Below are 19,557 nucleotides of genomic sequence, written 5' to 3'. Positions count from 1 at the left end.
GAGCAGGACCAGGAAGCGCAGTCGTTACGCATATCTATACCCATAGTGTTGACCCTGTTTGGTAATCATTGTCTCGATTTTCTTCGGAAAAACTGTAACCAGTATTACTAAGTGAATTTACAATTAATTGTTTTTTGTATACAAAATGTCTCAAATATCATTAACGGAACAACCAAATCTACAGGAATTTGATCTTACAAAATTAAATCTACAACAACTCTCAATATTAAAACAACAATTGGATCAAGACATTTCTATGTTTCAAGAATCATTGCAAACGCTAAAAATTGCCCAAACTAAATTCCAAGAATCCGGATCATGTATGGATAAAATTACACCAGAGACTAAAGGTAAGTTCTCGTTATATATTTCTTAAATTCAATTTTAATTTAATAAGTATATTATAAATGTGTGCTTGAATATTTTGAGGTTATGTTCTACTGGAGAATTGAAGTTCAATTATTAATTTACTTTGTTAAAAGTCAGTTTTTGGATCTTAATATAATTTTTGTTTTGAGGTTTAGGCCAAAGAATCCAAATTTTCCATTCAAAAATTTTGAAGACAATATTTAAGTTTGTCAACATATTTATTATTAATATAATTGTCTCGACGTTTCGATGGTAGCCACCATCCTTTTCAAGAGAAAACATTGTGGTAAAGCATGTTTAATTTGTTTTAGGAACTTAAAACTTACAAATTTTTTAATGGAAAATTTGGATTCTTTGGTCTAAACCTCAAAACAAAAATTATTAATTTACTTTAATAAATCATTACTAAAATTATACTTAATTTTTTCAGGTATTATTAATTGGATCCGTAACTTAGTCAAAACGGCAGAAATTGAATTAGAATGAAATTGATTCCACGAAGTGGACAAAAGCGACACTGATTTGGTTTAAAATTCACATATTAACCGGTGCTTGATATAGCAGTGGGCATACAAAAGTTTTTTTCTGCAAAAGTTTTGAAAAAGTATTTAGAATACTTAAGTCTACTCAAATAATATTCTGAATGTTTCATGTTTTAAAACTATTTGTAAAACTTAAAATATCTTTAGAATTTGACTAGACATCACTCATGAAATCTAAAATTGCAGAAATATTGACGACATTGGCTCAATATTTTGAATATGTTAAAAAATTGTTACAATGTTATCAATATTTCTGCAAGTTCAGATGTTATGTAGAATGTAGTTTCTAAAAATGATTTTAAAAACTGAAATTAATTTACGGAGAAGAATATAAAGTAACTTTTACTACTTTTATAGTAAAAAATTTCTGGTAATTTTTACTACTTTTGGAGTAAATTTTGCTACGTTCAAAGTAAATTTTACTAATTTTTACAAATATTTACTTCGAACGTAGCAAAATTTACTCCAAAAGTAGTAAAAATGACAACAAATGCTTTACCGGAAATTTTTTACTATAAAAGTAGTAAAAGAAAGTTACTTTATATTTTTCTCCGTGTTGAAATTTCTAATTAGAATCAGTAAAAAAGCAGTTTCACCTGAAAGGATCAAGTAGAAATTTTAATTTTCTGGGAATGGCTAAGAACTCTGGCTTCGTCCATATATTACGTAACACTAATTTTGGAAAATTTTGACCCCCCCCCCCTCCAGGTCACTCACTGTTACATACATTAGCGACATTTTTTTGGCTTATCGTAACAAATAGCTTGACCCCTCCCTCCCCCAAAAAGCGTTACGTAATATATGGACGAAGCCTCTGGTAAATTGTTGTTGTCGATAAAAGTAATAAAATCCAAAAATATTAAAATTAAAAAAAATTAAATGTGTAAATTATAGGGATTAAAGTTATGTCGTTTTAAGGGAAATTGTTAATTTCAAATTAAGATAATTTCGACAAAATTAGACAATCTTATTTTCTAATTTTTACAAGAAACGACCTTTTTTAAAAAAATTTTATCATTTCCATTGAAAAGCTTAATTATGTAAAGTTTAAAAAAGGGACAACAATGGTTTTCAAGAAAATTAAAAAAAGAACTATTTAAAAACTTTTTATTTATTTTATTGAAATCCATTGTTGTTCTATTTTTAAACTTTAGATAATTTATTGGAAAAGATCTCAGCTTGCCAATGAAAGTGATAAAAAAGGGGGTTAAAATGAATCGAGCCGCAAATCAAAATATATATGCACTGAAGAAAAAATGAGGTAGTTTTTGTAAAAATTGAAAAACAAAGTTTATTTTCAGGGTGTCCAGTGGTGAGGGAAGTCAGGGAATTTTTTTGGTCAAGGAGTGTTAGAAAAATTACTATAATTGTTTATAAAAAAATTAAAATATTTTGTGAATTAAAAAATTTTATAATATAACAAGACTAAAAGGATTTTTAATACGATTTGTTAGTCTCAATTGATATTAATTTATTGTTAAATATATTAAACATTTTTTTGTCTTAAGGGGCAACACCACTCTAGAGGCAGAAATAGAGACTAATTTTTGATCATTTGTTTTGAGAAAATGAAAAAAGGAATATGATTTCTTTTTGGAGGGTTTGTTAAATACATATTGAAGTATAGAAAAAAAATTTTTATTTAAAATTTTATAACAAAATGGCGGCGAAAAATTTCATAGTCAACATCGATTTTTTTTTACCGCCGCCATTTTGTTATATATTTTTAAAAAAAAAATTTGTCCACACTTCAATATGTATTTAATAAACTCTCCAAAAAGAAATCCTATACCATTTTTCATTTTCTCAAAACAAATCATCAAAGATATCACAGTAAAAAGTAAATCTTAATTTAAGATCAGTCCTAAATTCAGCACTGCCTGCTATAATGTTAAATTATACAAAATACAATGCGTAAATTCAGCATTGACTGCCTTAAAAAGGTTGCATCTTAATTTAAGACTGCTTTACTGCCTTGAAATAAGACTTTCTTTTTACTGTGTAGGTCTCTTATTTTGTCTCTAGAGTGGTTTTATCCCTTAAACTTTGATGGAACCCTGATTTTTTAAGAAAGGGGGGTTAAATAATTTTTTTATTTTAAAAAGTTTTGAAATTAAAAAGTCCAGGCTTCGCACTCTTCTACTAAAAGCTACTATTTGCTACTTTTTGGCTACTTTTTTGAGCCTAATGCTACAAAAAGCTACTTTTCTCAACAAATAGTCAAATTTAGATTTTTAGTTTTCAAATTTCCATTTAAAAACAGTGTTAAAAACTAAAATCGTTAATGAAAAACGACCGTCAATAAGATATTAGGGAATAATTTTACCGACATTTACTCTATCAATAGTGACTGATTATAAATTGTGTTTAGATTTTCTTGCAAATGATAACCTTTAAATTCCCGATTTTTCCCGGCTTTGTTCTAATTTTTCCCGGTTTTATTTTCTCATCAAATTTAAATTTATTTGCTTTCGAACATAATTACATAAATAAATCTAAAAATGGTTTCATAAATTTGTATTAGATTTTCTATGAATAATTAAATTGTTTTGAGGAGTTTCTTTAAATTTTTTGAAAATAATGTTTTTTTTAATAATTTTAATTAAAAATTTGTAAAATAATTGAATTAAACAAAGAATTTTTTCAATTTAAAAAAAATCTTGTCTGTTCATAATTATAATTGAAAATTTGATTAATTCAATTTCATTAAATTTTATTGATACTAATTGAATTTCTGCCAAGAATTTTACTATTTATAAAAGTAATTGAATCCTTCCAAAGAATGTTATTACATATTTATGAAAATAATTAAATGTTTGCTTAGAATTTTATTAAAATTTTTGAAAATAATTGAATTGTGGAGAACAATTTAATTATTTATAAATATATAATTGAAATTTCGAGGAGAATTTCAAAAAAAATTTTAAACATAATTGAATTTCTGCGAAGAATTTTATTACTTTTGAAAATAATTGAATTGTTTTTTTTAGAATTTTATGAAAATTTATGAAAATAAATTTATAATAATAATAATATTTATTATTATTTATGAAATAATAATAAACGGGCATAGTTCCGTTTACTACTTAAAAACATAAATAAATAATTGAATTCTCGTGAAGAATATTTTTCAAAAATAATATTCAAAACAATTTAGTAAATCTGAAGAATTTCGCTATTTATGGAAATAATTGAATTATTGCGAAGATTTTATAAAAAAGTTTCGAATAATTGATTTTTAAAAAAAAATTTAGATAAACTCTATTTTTAATAATTCAATTCCTATGAAATTTTCATTCTTTTAGAAAATAATTGAATATTCGTGTAGAATTTTGTCAAAATTGTTTTAAAATAATTAAATTCTTTTTGGAAATTTTATTAAAATAGTAGACATACAAATTATTGAATTAAAAAAAACTTTTGAAAATAATTGAATTCTTGTTATTTATGGAAATAAGGGAACTTTTACAATGAATTTTATTAAAATTCCTGAAAGTAATTTAATTTTGTCGAAGAATTTTGCTATTCATTTATAAAGATAATTAAAATGTTGACAGTTTTTTTAGATTTATTAAAAATAATTGAATTTCTGTGAAGAATTTTATTACTTTTGAAAATCATTGAATTGTTTTTTAGAATTTTATGGAAATTTATAAAAATAGTTGAATTCTTGTGAATACAGTGATACAAATTTTTATATAACTTTTCTATCATTGTATTAAAAATTTTTCCTGTAATAATAAATTGTACTGTGTTTGGTTTATTGTCAGATAAACCATTTTTCTGTAATAATACTTCTTGATAGTACTAATAAGAAAGTTTGTAATTTTTACAGCTACAGTTATTACAGAATTGTCATGAATTTGTTACAGAACATTGTTAATGAATTGTTTAGAATCTTGTTACTGTTTGGCACAACCAGGGGGATAACATTTTTATTTATCTGTTTATTACCAATTTCAAATCATGACAGTTTGTTTATTCTAGAACAGTAAACAGAATATTTTTGTAGCTTTGTTCACTATTCTCTAGTTTTCTATTAATCCAGATGTTACGGATGTAAAATTACTATTTTAAGTCGTATAATACAATAGTAAAGTAGCAGTATTAATATTAATGATCTACAAGTTTTGAATGTTCAAATGCACGAAATATTTTCATAAATTGAAGACCTCCACGGAATAACGATTAGTACTAATAACGATCTATGGCACATTTTTACATAAATGCAATTGTAATGAAAATATGAGCATGTATTATTAAATTTTGAGTCTAAATAAATGAAATGGTGTAATTAAATAAATAGGGAATGAAATGTATTGGTTTTCATTAGATATTATAGTTGGAATAACGATTTATGGCAATTCGAAGTTGAAAATTGCAAGCATTTTTAAATGTGCCATAGATCGTTATTCCGTGGAGGTCTTCAATTACTGATTGTAATAAAAATCAAAAAATTAAATTTTACATTTAGAAACTTAATAATTAATTTTTTTGGTCGTTACGCAAAATTATTTTAATAACAATTTAGTTTGAAGAAGAAATAAGTAATTTTCGTTTATATGAACTTTCAGAACTTTTGAATCATTATTATTATTACTTCAATTCGAGCTTTTGAAAACTCGATCAAGTGATAAACTTCAACTTTTGTAATTTCTATCTAATGGTTATTAGACTTAATGAAATTTGGTCAAATTCGTTGATATGAAAAGATTTATTTATATAACAACTTTTTTTAAATCAAGCGCTCGAAATTTAAAAGTTAGATTTTAATTTTAATTTTTGAATAAATAAATAATCATTAAAGTTAATAAATAATTGCAGGTAAAGAAATTCTTGTGCCTCTCACTGGATCAATGTACGTAGCTGGCCAAATGGGAGAGACGAAGACTGTTTTAGTTGACATTGGAACTGGATACTTCGTCGAGAAAAACATTGATGAAGCAAAAACTTATTTTCAAAATAGAGTTACTTACGTCTCACAACAAATGCAAAATATTCAACAAATGGGAATTGAAAAGAGCAAAGTGAGAGAAACAATTGTTGAATTATTGGAGATGAAATTACAAGCAATGAATTCGAAGGAAGTTGCGGAACGAACATGAGAAAAATAATACAGTCAATATTGTAATACCGACAACGCAACAAAATTTCTGGTATTGAAAAGAAGAAAAATAGTTTGGTTGTGCCTAACGAAATATGGAAATTCGATGGAAACTGGAAGTTTGAGTGTGTAACTCCTTTAAGATATTTTCCGTTACTAAAATACGATTCCATCATCAATATTTATTGTCCTGTGATATATCATTTCCATCTTGTTTTCCAAATAAAATCATTTGCGTCGATTAAATACTTGAAAGTCATATTATAAGAAGTCATTCAAAATTTGATGTAATTACAGTTGGCCACATTAAAAAATTATATTGTTTATTTTCATATAGAATAAAAGTTTGCGTTTAAACGAATTCTTGTTATGAATTTACATATAGAAAATTTTTGTAAATTTTTACAGAAAGTACGATTTATAGATTTTGCAGTTAAGAGATTGCTTTGAGTTAAACTTTTGTAAAATCCTCTACAGAATTATAAATTACAATTTAAAATAAGTATTTGAAGATCTTTCTGTAAATTTAACGAATGTTTCCTTTGTGTAGTAAATTTAATTAAAATAATAATTTCAAACATATTTACATGCAATAGTAGTTTTTAATTCTATATTTTACTCCTTTTTTCCTTCTACTACTATTCTTTTTACCATTATTTTATAATAATTATCATTAAGGTATTGGGTCAGAATTTCTCAAACGGATCACCTAAAACTAAAAAATTTTCTTTTTGAACCAAAATAGTTTTTTTACGCTTAATATGGCTAAGAAAAATCCCTTAAAATATTAAGCCAAAAAAAATTTTTTTGTAAAAGTTATTAACAATTGAATTTTTTACTACTGCTAAATTAACAAGTTTTTTTCTCGAGTTCCAGTTGACGGATTTTAAAATTAAAATATGGATTTTTTCGTCTTGAATTGCACTATTTGAATATATTTTTTGTTTTTAAATTTTTTTATTTTTTATATAATTTGTTTATAAAATGTTAATAAACAAATATGTTCTTCACGTCCTAACAAAAAAATTAAAATTGTATTCTATTCCGTAAATGTCCCCGAGTGTAAAACCGTTTCGAAAAAAAATGAGCCTGAATTAGAAAAAAAGTTATTAATTAAAAACTGCAGCTGTGTATATATAGAGCTTTACATGACGTTAAACTCGCCCCGCGCACATTATCATTTTTTACAATTTACTGTTCAAAATTGTCTGTAACCTACGAATTTTATCGGATTTTCATGGGCTTGTTCTTAAATTGAAGGGGATAAAATTTCTAAAAGATCTCACTAAATCAATTTTTGAATTTTAAATTGTTTATATTTTTTTTGTTACTCAAAGTTAACAATTTACAATATTTTTAGAAAAAATCATGTTTATTTTGTTTATTTTTTTATTGCAGATGATTGGAATCAATTTAAATTAGTCCAGCATGACCACCAGACAAATAATAATGCATAATACAATTTATTTAAATTGTTGCAAACAATGTTAATTAACAAATAGATAACTTTGGTTTTTTTTGTAAAAAAATTTTTTTTTTGCAGACAAATTTTAAAATTGATTCCAATCATCTGCAATGGAAAAATAAAAAAATAAACATGATTTTTTCTAAAAATATTGTAAATTGTTAACTTTGAGTAACAAAAAAAATATAAACAATTTGAAATTCAAAAACTGGTTTAGTGGGGTCTTTTAGAAATTTTATGCCCTTTAATTTAAGACCAAGCCCATGAAAATCCGATAAAATTTGTAGGTTACAGACAATTTTGAATAGTAAACTGTAAAAAATGCCAATGTGTGCGGGGCGAGTTTAACGTCATGTAAAGCTCTATATATACACAGCTGCAGTTTTTAATTAATAACTTTTTTTCTAATTCAGGCTCATTTTTTTTCGAAACGGTTTTACACTCGGAGACATTTACGGAATAGAATACAATTTAAATTTTTTTGTTAGGACGTGAAGAACATATTTGTTTATTAACATTTTATAAACAAATTATATAAAAAATTATAAAAAATAAGAAAATTTAAAAACAAAAAATATATTCAAATAGTGCAATTCAAGACGAAAAAAACACATATTTTAATTTTAAAATCCGTCAACTGGAACTCCAGAAAAAAATTTGTTAATTTAGCAGTAGTAAAAAATTCAATTGTTAATAACTTTTACAAAAAATTTTTTTTTGGCTTAATTCAGGGATTCTTCTTAGCCATATTAAGCGTCAAAAAAAATATTTTGGTTCAAAAAGAAAATTTTTTAGTTTTAGGTGATCCGTTTGAGAAATTCTAACCCTATTATAATTTGTTAAAAATCGTTTAATACTTTCAAATTTTCCGGACACTTAGAAAATTGGTTTACTTTGATAATTTTGCATTTATGTTCATTAAGTAGTGAAATAATGCACAGATTAAAATTTTTTAATACATTGTAATGTAGGGGAGTATAGTCGAGGTTGGACCACTGTCTAGGTAGGCCATTCGCGTTTTTTTGTCAAGTTCACTAGCGCCACCTACGCGCATGCTTGTCGAAGCTTGTCTTAGTAAAACCTAAATTTTTGTTCAATTACATTTTCGGAGGATCGAAAATTGTGTTTTCTGTGACGTCGGTACAAAAAAAGCTCAAAAAAAGTTTTGTGCATAATGTGAAAAACCATTAATAAAAGATAAAAAAAAATTTAATCGTCAAGGCAAGCATGCAGAAATTTTATGGGACTCATTGTTGAAAGAAAATGAAAGTAAAAAATCGAATCCCGAAACGTATTTCTTTATGGTTACAACAATTCGGTAATGTTACTTACTGTCAAGGTCGGCCACTATGTGTTTAAAATGCGCAAAGATGAGGACGAGCTACTTCATTTGCAAAAACTGCAATTCTGAATAACTCATAATATAATTGATCATCTTATTAATATTTTTATTTAATTTTATTAATATTTTAATGCAAAATTTTTTTTTATTTATATTTATTTTTTTATATTGCTTATTTTTATTATTTTGTTATTTCATTAAGTTACAAACTGTAAACAATAAAGAATCAATTTTCCGTAACTCCAAACATGTTATTTTATTTTTTAACGATTAATGCCCTTTGAATTTTAAATATGGCCGACCTTGACTGTAAGGACCAACCTCGACTACAAATTCTTTTTTTTTAAATCTTTATAACTTTTTCATTTTAAAACCAATCAATTTACTTTGTACAGAAAAGATGTTCCTATTAAACAGGACTTTCCAACCATATACTTCAATTGTCCAAATTTATTTTTAAAAAAAAGTTATAAACAAAAGTCAAAAAGGTGGCCGACCTCGACTATGTTCCCCTACTTTTTTCTTCATTACTTCACATTAATTCTTTTCCTTTGTCACGTATTGGATGTTGTCATCATGACGTTTTTCATTAAAGTAATTTCGTGATTACACTCTGGTCACGTTTCACCTTCTATTTTTTCTAATGATACAATTTGGAGGAAGATAGTGAGAACTTCGTGACTGGAATTTTGTCTTTGAATTGAACTGAAAGGTACCACTATCAATCATTGTTTTTTTTTTAATAAAAAAACAGTTTCATTAAGTTCACCTCAAAGATTAAACCTTTTATATAGAAAAGTTTCTTCTTTATTGTGTTGGATTCAAAGATTTACTTTTTACAATAAATAATCATTAGTAAGTAGCTCCAAAGATGATTGGAATTTTTAAAGATTCGGTTTTAATTTTTTTAATCACAATATAAGGAAAGATGCAAACGACGTTTGGAATAAATTTTCTATACGTTTAAGAAAAGTGCTTTTGAAGACATATAATTTGGACTAAAGAAAACCGCTGGTATGTGGTAATATCTTCAAGTTCACTTTTTCTGCATAAAATTTTATTTCAAAATTACTGAACGCTGAAATGAACGAAATATTTTTTCGTTATTAAAATTTTCAAAAATTATTGATGGCATTAAAAATAAAAAATATAATTAAAATATTTTTAACTTTATGCATTAATTTTTAATGAGTGACGCAATATTACAGTACTAAATATTAAATTTGAAGAGGAAACGCATTGCTTTCTAATAGGAATCAAAGTCTCAAATGGATATTAAACACTCAAATAACATTGATTATGGTGCGTCAAATGTCGAAGTTGTTTCTGATAGGTTTTTTTCACGCTGATTATAAGAATCCGTAAACAAAAATTAGCCATCAGCTCTTGTTTTCAAGAAAAAGGGGGTTAAAAGGTCAAAAAATCGCGTTTTAGGCAAAGTTTGAGCACCTCTAGCGACGAAACGAAAGGTAGTAGAAACTTCTACTTATTGGGCTCAAATTAAAGCTTAATCATTCGTCTACAACCCCATTCCTGCACCATAACCACAGGGGTGACACTGCTGCAGTTCCCATAAGAATAAACTAACCTAAGAGTTGACCGTCGCCACTGGTGGCGCTGGCTGGACATTGGACCGATATTGAGTGAAATGCATGGGATTGCAAAGAAAAACTTAATTTACAATCATTAATATTAATTTAATGGTATTTATTTGTACATAATATTGATTCAGTAACTTTTTAGAATATTTTATAATATCAAAAACTTAGAAAAAGTGTTCAATATTTTATTTATAATGAAAATTGTGCAACAATTAATGGCGCGAAATTCAAATTAATAATATTATAATTATTTTCTGTTATTTCAATTATTGTTATTAGCTATTGTTCAATAATATTTTACCAGTATAAATAGAAATATTTTAGATAATTTATTTATTATAATATTATTTAGTATTTAATTTGAATTTCGCGCCATTAATTGTTGCACAATTTTCATTATAAATAAAATATTGAACACTTTTTCTAAGTTTTTGATATTATAAAATATGCTAAAAAGTTACTGAATCAATATTATGTACAAATAAATACCATCAAATTAATATTAATGATTGTAAATTAAATTTTTCTTTGCATTTCACTCAATCTCGGTCACATGTCCAGCCAGCGCCACCGGTGGCGACGGTCAACTCTCAGGTTAGTTCCAACTCAAGAGTGTCACCCCCGTGACCATAACCTCAATGTCAATGGTAGTCAATTTTTTGAAAAGCAAAAACTGTTTTTGGCAAAGCTTGGGTACCTCTAGTGAGGGGGGTTAAAATAATTCAAAATAAACAATACGTAATTAATGAACGACCCCTGCAAGCAAGTCAAATTTCTCATTAGAAATTGCTACGAAAAAATTAAGCTTAATTTAAAACCGATGTAACATATTTTTTTATTAACTCGAAGTCAAAATATATTTTACAATAAATTTTACGTTACTAATTTGAGGTTACTTAATTTTAAGCGCTTTTGTTTAAAAATTTAAGCTTTCAATTTAAGTTCCCTTGCGAAATCGTTTAACAAATGTCTCCCCACGTGGGTATACACTTGGGATACATTTGGGAGACATTTGGTAAATTGCTTTATAATTCTGTTAAAAGACAGAATTTAATGAAAAAAACGATTGGAAATTGAAAAGGAACATTTGGAGAATGAAATTATGCAAATATTTTTATAAAGAAAGCTTTGAATAATTAATAATTAACTGAAATGTGCAAAAATGTCATTGTGATTTTATAGCAAGGTTATTTTTCATAATTACTTATGAAAACGGTGTAAATAAAGGAAAAAATAGTGTATATTGTTAAAAGAACGTAAAAATATTAATTACATCTATTAATAAGACTAATTAAACAATAAAACTTGTAATTTAATTAAATGCAAATGGTAAAGTGATATTAAAGTAATATCTACTTTACCAACAACTTATTCTATTTCAGCATTAGAAAGACACTAGAAACAATCAAAAGTCCCTAACGGCAGATATCCCCGCGCGGCGTTTGGTTTGACGCAATATTCTACAGGGTGTTCTTTTTTAATGATGGCAGAGAAATGCTACTTTTATATTAAAGTAACTTACGGTTATTATTTCTAATTGTAAAATAATTACCGTTTAAATTTTTTAATTATAGTCACCATCAATATTTTCTAAAAATTAAATATTCTCACCTTTTTTCCAGGGCATGTTCCGAATAGAAAAATTGCATTTAGGAAAAAGGAGGAATTTAAATATGCATTGCGCTTTTTGTAAATAGGAGGAGGAAATATTTAATTTTTAAAAAATAAAACATAATCCCAACCCCCCCAAAAAAATTGATGCTTTTACACGAATAAAAATAAGAAACAAACTCCTCCTATTTTCAAAATCAATTTTTCTATTTGTTGGTTAAGTTAAACAAAATGGAGAAAATACTTAATATATGAAAAATAAAACATTATAACCTCAACCCCCAAAGAAAAAATGGTTGCTTCACACCAATGAAAATAATAAACAAACTCCTCCTATTTTCAAAATCAATTTATCTATTTGTTGGTTAAGTTAAACAATATGGAGAAAATACTTAATATTATATGAAAAATAAAACATATAACCTCAAACCCCAAAGAAAAAATGGTTGCTTCACACCAATCAAAATAATAAACAAACTCCTCCTATTTTCAAAGTCAATTTTTCTATTTGTTGGTTAAGTTAAACAAAATGGACAAAATACTTAATATTATATGAAAAATAAAATATATAACCTCAACCCCCAAAGAAAAAATGGTTGCTTTAGACCAATCAAAATAATAAACAAACTCCTCCTATTTTCAAAATCAATTTTTCTATTTGTTGATTAAGTTATACAAAATGAAGAAAAGAATAATATTTTTAAAATAAAACATATAATCCCAACCCCCTAAGAAAAAATGGATGTTTTAGACCAATCAAAATAATAATCAAACTCCTCCTACATAAAGAGAGACGCATTATAATAATAAAAATATATAATAAAGCAATTAGAATTTAGACAAATTTGCAACCATATTAATTTGTCAATAGTAGAGCTTTTGTTTAACAGAATTTTATATTTCAGAATTCTATTTTATTCGAAACTTCGATTTTGCAAATTTTTATTTACAAGAATTTTCATTTAAAAGAATTTTCAAAATACAAAATTTACCCGTAATCGAATTTTCATTATACAGAATTTACATTAGGACAAATTTTAATTTCACGAAATTTTTTATTTACTACAATATTTATTAAACAGAAGTCATTTAAACAATTTTTTAATTGACAGAAGAATCATTAGAATGGATTTTTTCTTAGTCGAATTTTTATTTCTTAAAATATTAATTAACATAAAATCGATTTGAGCAACTTTTTATATATGACAGAAATCACACATAACCAAAATTGATTTAGACAGAATTTGTGATTAGTAAAATTTATCGTTTGCCAGAATGCTCATATGCTAGAAATTTTATTTTATAGAATTTAAATATGACAAAATTGTTATATGCACGAATTTCTACTTTACCGACATCTCAAGCTGACGAAAGTTTAGTTGGCAGAAATTTAATTTGCCCAAAAATGCTCCATTAGTTAGAGAAAGACAACACATCTATCTAATGGAGTTTTGTCGGACAAATTATATTTCTGTGAACTAAACTTTCGTTAGCTTGAGATGTCGGCATATGTTAAAATGTATGTGTGTATATGAGAGATTAAAATCAAGGTTGAGGTTTTCGGCTTTAATCCTAAACAAAACGAAGATTGACGAAAATGAAAAGCATTAAGAACATGAGTGTATGAAATATCAGTTAGTCGGGTTTAAGAACTCTGTAACGAATAGTCAAAGATATAATACAATAAATAGTTACATTGTTAATTTTAAAGTTTTGTGTCTTGGTTTATTTTATTTCCGAACTTTCTTTAAGTTTACGTTTTTGTTGATTTTATTTATAAATTTATCTTTTTAACATCGTGGCGACCGTGACAGGACTTTTCCTGAAAAAAGAAAATTATTGAAAACGTGCTCGAGGAAAGATAGCGTCGCAAGATGGACGCCGCCAAGAAAACCCGGACTGTTTCGAGACAAGCGTTTACGCGGACATTAAATGAATTAAGTGCTATTTTAAGTATCGATAACTTAAGTCAGGTGAATATTGCGAAAGTGCAAGTGTATTCTCAAATGTTGGATGAGAAAAGTAAAGATTTGGATGCTGCTAATACAGTGTTAATCCAATATATGCTTAACGATGAGGATATTTCACCTGAGGAAATCGATAAAGAAGATACAAGCAACGATGAATACAAAAGGAAATATTTGCGCGCGAAGGCGAAAGTGGCAACATGTCTACATACACCTACACCGGTTATCACTTCGAGAACACAATCATTGACACAAGTTATGAAGACCACAAATATTAAGTTACCACAAATCGAATTAAAAAAGTTTAATGGAGAACCAAAAGAGTGGTTACAGTTCTGGGGTCAATTTCGTAAAATACGTGAAGATGTTTCGATTGATAAAGAGGACAAATTTCAATATTTGTTGCAGACAATGTTGCCAAATTCCCGCGCGGCAGAGCTTGTTGCAAGTTTCCCGCCAACCAGTGAGAATTACGACAAAGTGATTACGAGTTTAAAGAATCGTTTCGGTCGTGATGCAGTGCTCGTGGAGGTGTATGTGCGTGAACTTTTGAAATTGGTTATGCAAAATGCTTTAAGACCTCAAGAAAAGCTACCTCTTGCAAGTTTGTATGATAAGATAGAGTCTCAGTTGCGAGCATTAGAATCGTTAGGCGTCACGACGGATAAGTGTGGCGCCATGTTATTTCCACTTGTCGAATCTTCGCTTCCCGAAGATTTACTTCGGGCTTGGCAACGTCATCAAGGAACGACAGTGGGAGGAGGTTCGGTACATGCGAATCGACTAACTCAGTTAATAAATTTTCTACAATCAGAAGTCGAGAATGAAGAGAGAATTGCTATTGCCGTAAATGGTTTCAGCTTACGCAACGATGACAGAAGAGGACAAAAACAAAAACATCGACCAGAGTCGACGAAAGAAATACCATCTGCTATGTGTTTACATGTTAATGGAAAGGACATTAAATCAGTGTCTTGTGTCTTCTGTGATTGTGATCATAATAGCGATAAATGTGATCAAGCGCGAAAGATGACATTAGAAGAGCGTAGAACAGTGGTGCGTCGTGCGAATAGATGTTTTTGTTGCTTTAAAGTTGGCCATAGAAGCAAAGAATGTCGTTGTTTCGTGAAATGTGCGTGGTGCAATCGAAAACATTTTGTTATAATGTGTCCAGAATTTTCTGGTGAGAAAAGTTCGCCGATAAGTAACAAGCAAAGTGACGATAAGAGTATTATGAAGGAAAATGTTTTGTTAAATCGTACGAAAGGACCGGAAGTGATTTTACAGACGTTACGAGTTGTCATTCATAATAAAGGCAAGAAGTTTGTCATTCGTGCATTTATTGATCCAGGATCTACGCGATCCTACGCGACCAAGGACGTTTTACAAATGTTAGGATATGAACCACTCAGCGAGCATAAGATGATTCACTCACTGTTTGGGAACGTGTCGTCTGAGGTTAATAGTCATAAAAAATATTTGATCCATGTGTGTGATATTGAAGAAAAATATTTGTGTAATTTTAAAGTTTTTGATGAAGAATCAATATGTGCACATATTCCTTTATGGGAAAATCGACCATGGATGGAGGAAATTCGCAGTTTAAATCTTCAACTCTCTGATGGACCAGATGTTACAAAGAATGCAGCACCGATTAAATTGTTAATAGGATCAGATATTGCTGGAAAACTGATGACGGGTAGGATCGAGCAATTGAAGTGTGGTTTGACTGCAATTGAGACACATCTCGGGTGGACGTTGATGGGAGAGGTGCCTAAGAATGGTACAGAAGGACTCGCCGAACAAGCTATTTCGATGTTTCAGAGAGAAGCTGTGGTCAGTGATTTGTGGAATTTGGATTTGATAGGGATTAAAGATCCAGTGTTAGAAAAGTGTCAAAAAGATCATGAAAAACAAACGGAGTTGAATTTTCGAGAAACAGTGATAGTGAATACAGAGGGCAGATATGAGATTTGTTTACCCTGGAAAGAGTCACACCCTCCTTTGTGTGATAATTTGGAAGTGGCAAAGAAGAGGCTGGAATCAACTACAAAAAGATTAATTGCTACAAATTCTTATGAGCAATATGATAAGGTACTCAACGAATGGAAAGAAGATGGGATCATCGAAGAAGTTCAACATCCGGATCCAGACTGCAAGGGCCATTTCTTACCACATCGAGGAGTAATTAAAGAAGGTAGTACAACACCACTTCGACCTGTGTTTGACGCCTCAGCAAAAGGTAAAAATTTAGCTTCTCTTAATGATTGTTTAGAAAAGGGTCCGAATTTGATCGAATTAATTTCATCGATTGTATTACGCTTTCGAGTAAGAAAAATCGGAGTAGTAGCTGACATACGAAAAGCGTTCTTACAGATAGCTGTAAATGAGAAGGACCGTAATTATTTAAAATTTTTTTGGTACAATAAAGATAAAGAGATTATTATTTTTCGTCATACGCGAGTAGTGTTTGGAGTTTCTTGTAGTCCCTTTTTATTGGGTGCTGTCATTAATTTACATTTGTCGCGAGAATCGTCCGAAAGTAAAAATGAGTCTTGTTATAAGAATGTAAAAAAGAATCTTGCAATATTAGCCGAAAGTTTTTATGTTGACAATTGTGTTGCGAGTATGAGCACTTTACAAGAAGTAGAAGAGTTTAAACATGACTCACAACTTGCAATGAATAAAGCGGCATTTGATTTGAGAGGGTGGGAGTATACCGAATCGAAGGGAGGGGAACGTGATATACCTGTTTTGGGTTTAATCTGGGATAAAGAGGATGACACGTTAAGATTGAATGTACCTTCCATTGAAAATATTTTTTCGGAAAAAATTACAAAGCGAGTTATTTTATCATACGCTCATAAAATATTCGATCCTATTGGTTTTGTTTGTCCAATTATGATAATGCCTAAATTATTGTTGCAAGAAACGTGGGCTCAGAAAGTAAAATGGGATGATGAACTTGACGAGAAATTGCAAAATCGTTTTAAAAAATGGTTGAGACATCTGATTTCCTTGAAAGAGATACGTTTTGATCGTTGGGTGTTTCCTTCTGATAACGAGAATATAAAATTGTCTTTTCATGTATTTTGCGATGCTAGCAAAAAAGCCTACGCGTCAGTTATATTTGCTCGTATAGAAACGAATTCCGGAGTCAAGGTTACTTTTTTGACGGCAAAGGCTAGAGTCGCTCCATTGACGGCTATTACCATTCCAAGACTCGAGTTGTTGGCTGCGAATATGGGATCTCGTTTAGCAGTTGCGACCTTGGAATGTATGAGAATTCCTAAAGAAAATATGTTTTTTTGGAGCGATTCTAGTACTGTTATATTTTGGATTCAGAAGAGTTATCCGTGGAGTCCGTTTGTTATGAATCAAATAGAGGAGATCAGAGGTCTCACCAGTCAAAGTTCGTGGCGACACGTCCCGGGGGGGATGAATCCGGCTGATTTGCTCTCACGGGGATGTTATGTTGATACCCTTGTTAATGAAAAATGGTGGCAAGGACCAAAATGGTTATATAAGTCTGAGAAAGACTGGCCTGATTCGAGTGTCAATTATTGTAAAGAGGAAATAAGTAATAAATTAAAAAAATCGGCAGGTCCATTGTCTTGCTTGGAAAATAATGAAGTCATGTGTCAGACTGTTAATGTGAATGTAAACAAGAAATGTGAGTCATTCTATTCTCCAAATGTCTCTAAATTTTGTAAAGTTATCGCGACATTTGCGTGGATAAAACGTTTTCTTTATAATTGTGATAAAAAGAAAAAAGAAACGGTAATTTAACATTATTTGAAAGAAATGAAGCTGAAAAAAAGGTTTTGTATTTGATACAGCGTGAGTCATTTGAAGAAATGAATGATTATAGAATGAAAGACATGAAGATTTTTGTCGATCAAGATGGTTTGTTTCGTTTAAATTCTAAATTGTTATATCGAGAAGATGAGTTTAATTTTCGTTGTCCAGTATTGTTGTTGGGAGAAAATCCTCTTGTTCGACTCTTGATGACTGAAAAACATGAAAATCATGGACATGTGAATGTAAGTACGTTGCTCAGTATGTTGCGTGAGGATTATTGGATAATCCATGGTCGAAAAATAGCACGAAGTATAGTTAGTAAATGTGTAGTTTGCAAGAGACAAGATTCTAAACGTATGACAGTAGAAACCGCCCCCCTACCGCGTGAGCGAGTACGTGATGCACGAATTTTTGAGATTACTGGCGTGGATTTTGCGGGACCTGTATTTCTGCGGAATGAACGGAAGGCCTGGATCTGCATATTTACTTGTGCAGTTTATCGCGCCGTGCATTTCGAATTAGTAATTTCATTGTCCACTGACAGATTCATGGAGGCTTTGCGCCGATTCGTAGCGAGGCGAGGTCGTCTGAGTACGATATGGAGTGATAATGGTACTAATTTTAGTGGTTTTGCTAATTTATTGAAAAGTCTTGATTGGTCAAACATCAGTACCGCGTGTAGTCTTCAGAAAATTGAGTGGAAGTTTAATCCACCAAGCTCTCCATGGTGGGGAGGTTGGTGGGAGAGAATAGTACAAATTTTAAAGCGCATGCTACGTAGAGTGCTCGGTAGAGCTTGTCTCGATTATGATGAAATGTTGACTGTCCTATGTGATTGTGAATCTGTCATTAATTCTCGTCCGTTAACTTATTTATCAGAGGATCCGAATGATCTTGTACCAATCACACCAAATATGTTTTTATTAGAAATCAAAGAATCGGGAGTGCCCGATTGCGATAGTTTTGACATGAACAAATTTAAAGGTAGATATAAATATCGACAAGTTTTAAAAAACGAATTGAGAATGAGATTTCGTAATGAGTACTTAGGCACATTAAATTATGCTTCATCCAGGCGTTCCGTTAAAAATAAAGAAATTAAAGTAGGTGATGTGGTCCTTATCAGTAATGATTGCGATAAAAGAATAGAGTGGCCGTTAGCTAGAGTTGTAGAGATTTTTCCTGGAAAGGATAATATTGTCAGAGTGGTACGTTTGAAGACTGCGTCAGGTTTCTTGATTCGCCCGGTACAAAGATTGTGCCCTTTAGAAGTAGAAAATGATGTGTGCCCAGAAGATTTACGTAATTTGTATATTGAGAGAAAGAAAAAATCGATACCTGTATTAGATGACTCGTGTGATGTTAGTGTACATGAAAACGATGATGTTATTGTTACACACAATGATGAAAGTGTGAATGACACACCAGAATGTTATGTTACGAGAAGTGGACGAATAGTGCGTAAACCACAACGATATTAATTGTAATTTGAATATGTTTGTAGAAATTGATATTTAATTGTATAATTTTAATTTTTTGTAGTAATCAGATTTTTATATAATTATAACGACTTGTAGAAAAAAATCCGATGGCGGGAGGATGTTAAAATGTATGTGTGTATATGAGAGATTAAAATCAAGGTTGAGGTTTTCGGCTTTAATCCTAAACAAAACGAAGATTGACGAAAATGAAAAGCATTAAGAACATGAGTGTATGAAATATCAGTTAGTCGGGTTTAAGAACTCTGTAACGAAT

The 19,557-nt window shown here is 29.2% G+C and overlaps 2 protein-coding genes across 2 annotated transcripts; both read left to right on the top strand.

The window, feature by feature from the left end:
* LOC122501298 (prefoldin subunit 5) lies at positions 1-6,608 on the top strand. Its single transcript, XM_043610646.1, has 2 exons — positions 1-350; positions 5,736-6,608. Exons 1-2 carry the CDS (start codon positions 146-148, stop codon positions 6,014-6,016), a joined length of 486 nt encoding a protein of 161 aa, XP_043466581.1. The 5' UTR covers positions 1-145; the 3' UTR covers positions 6,017-6,608.
* Positions 6,609-13,908: 7,300 nt separating this feature from the next.
* LOC122501306 lies at positions 13,909-19,283 on the top strand. The gene is made up of 2 exons (XM_043610651.1): positions 13,909-17,661; positions 17,841-19,283. The coding sequence occupies exons 1-2, from the start codon at positions 13,909-13,911 to the stop codon at positions 19,281-19,283; spliced, it is 5,196 nt and encodes a 1,731-aa protein (XP_043466586.1).
* Positions 19,284-19,557: the final 274 nt, after the last annotated feature.

This window comes from Leptopilina heterotoma, unplaced genomic scaffold (assembly GCF_015476425.1).
Source record: "Leptopilina heterotoma isolate Lh14 unplaced genomic scaffold, ASM1547642v1 Lhet_208, whole genome shotgun sequence".
In the NCBI taxonomy this organism is placed as follows: Eukaryota; Metazoa; Arthropoda; class Insecta; order Hymenoptera; family Figitidae; genus Leptopilina; species Leptopilina heterotoma.
Note: the sequence above shows the minus strand (reverse complement) of the source record. Positions and strands in the feature narration are given on the sequence as shown.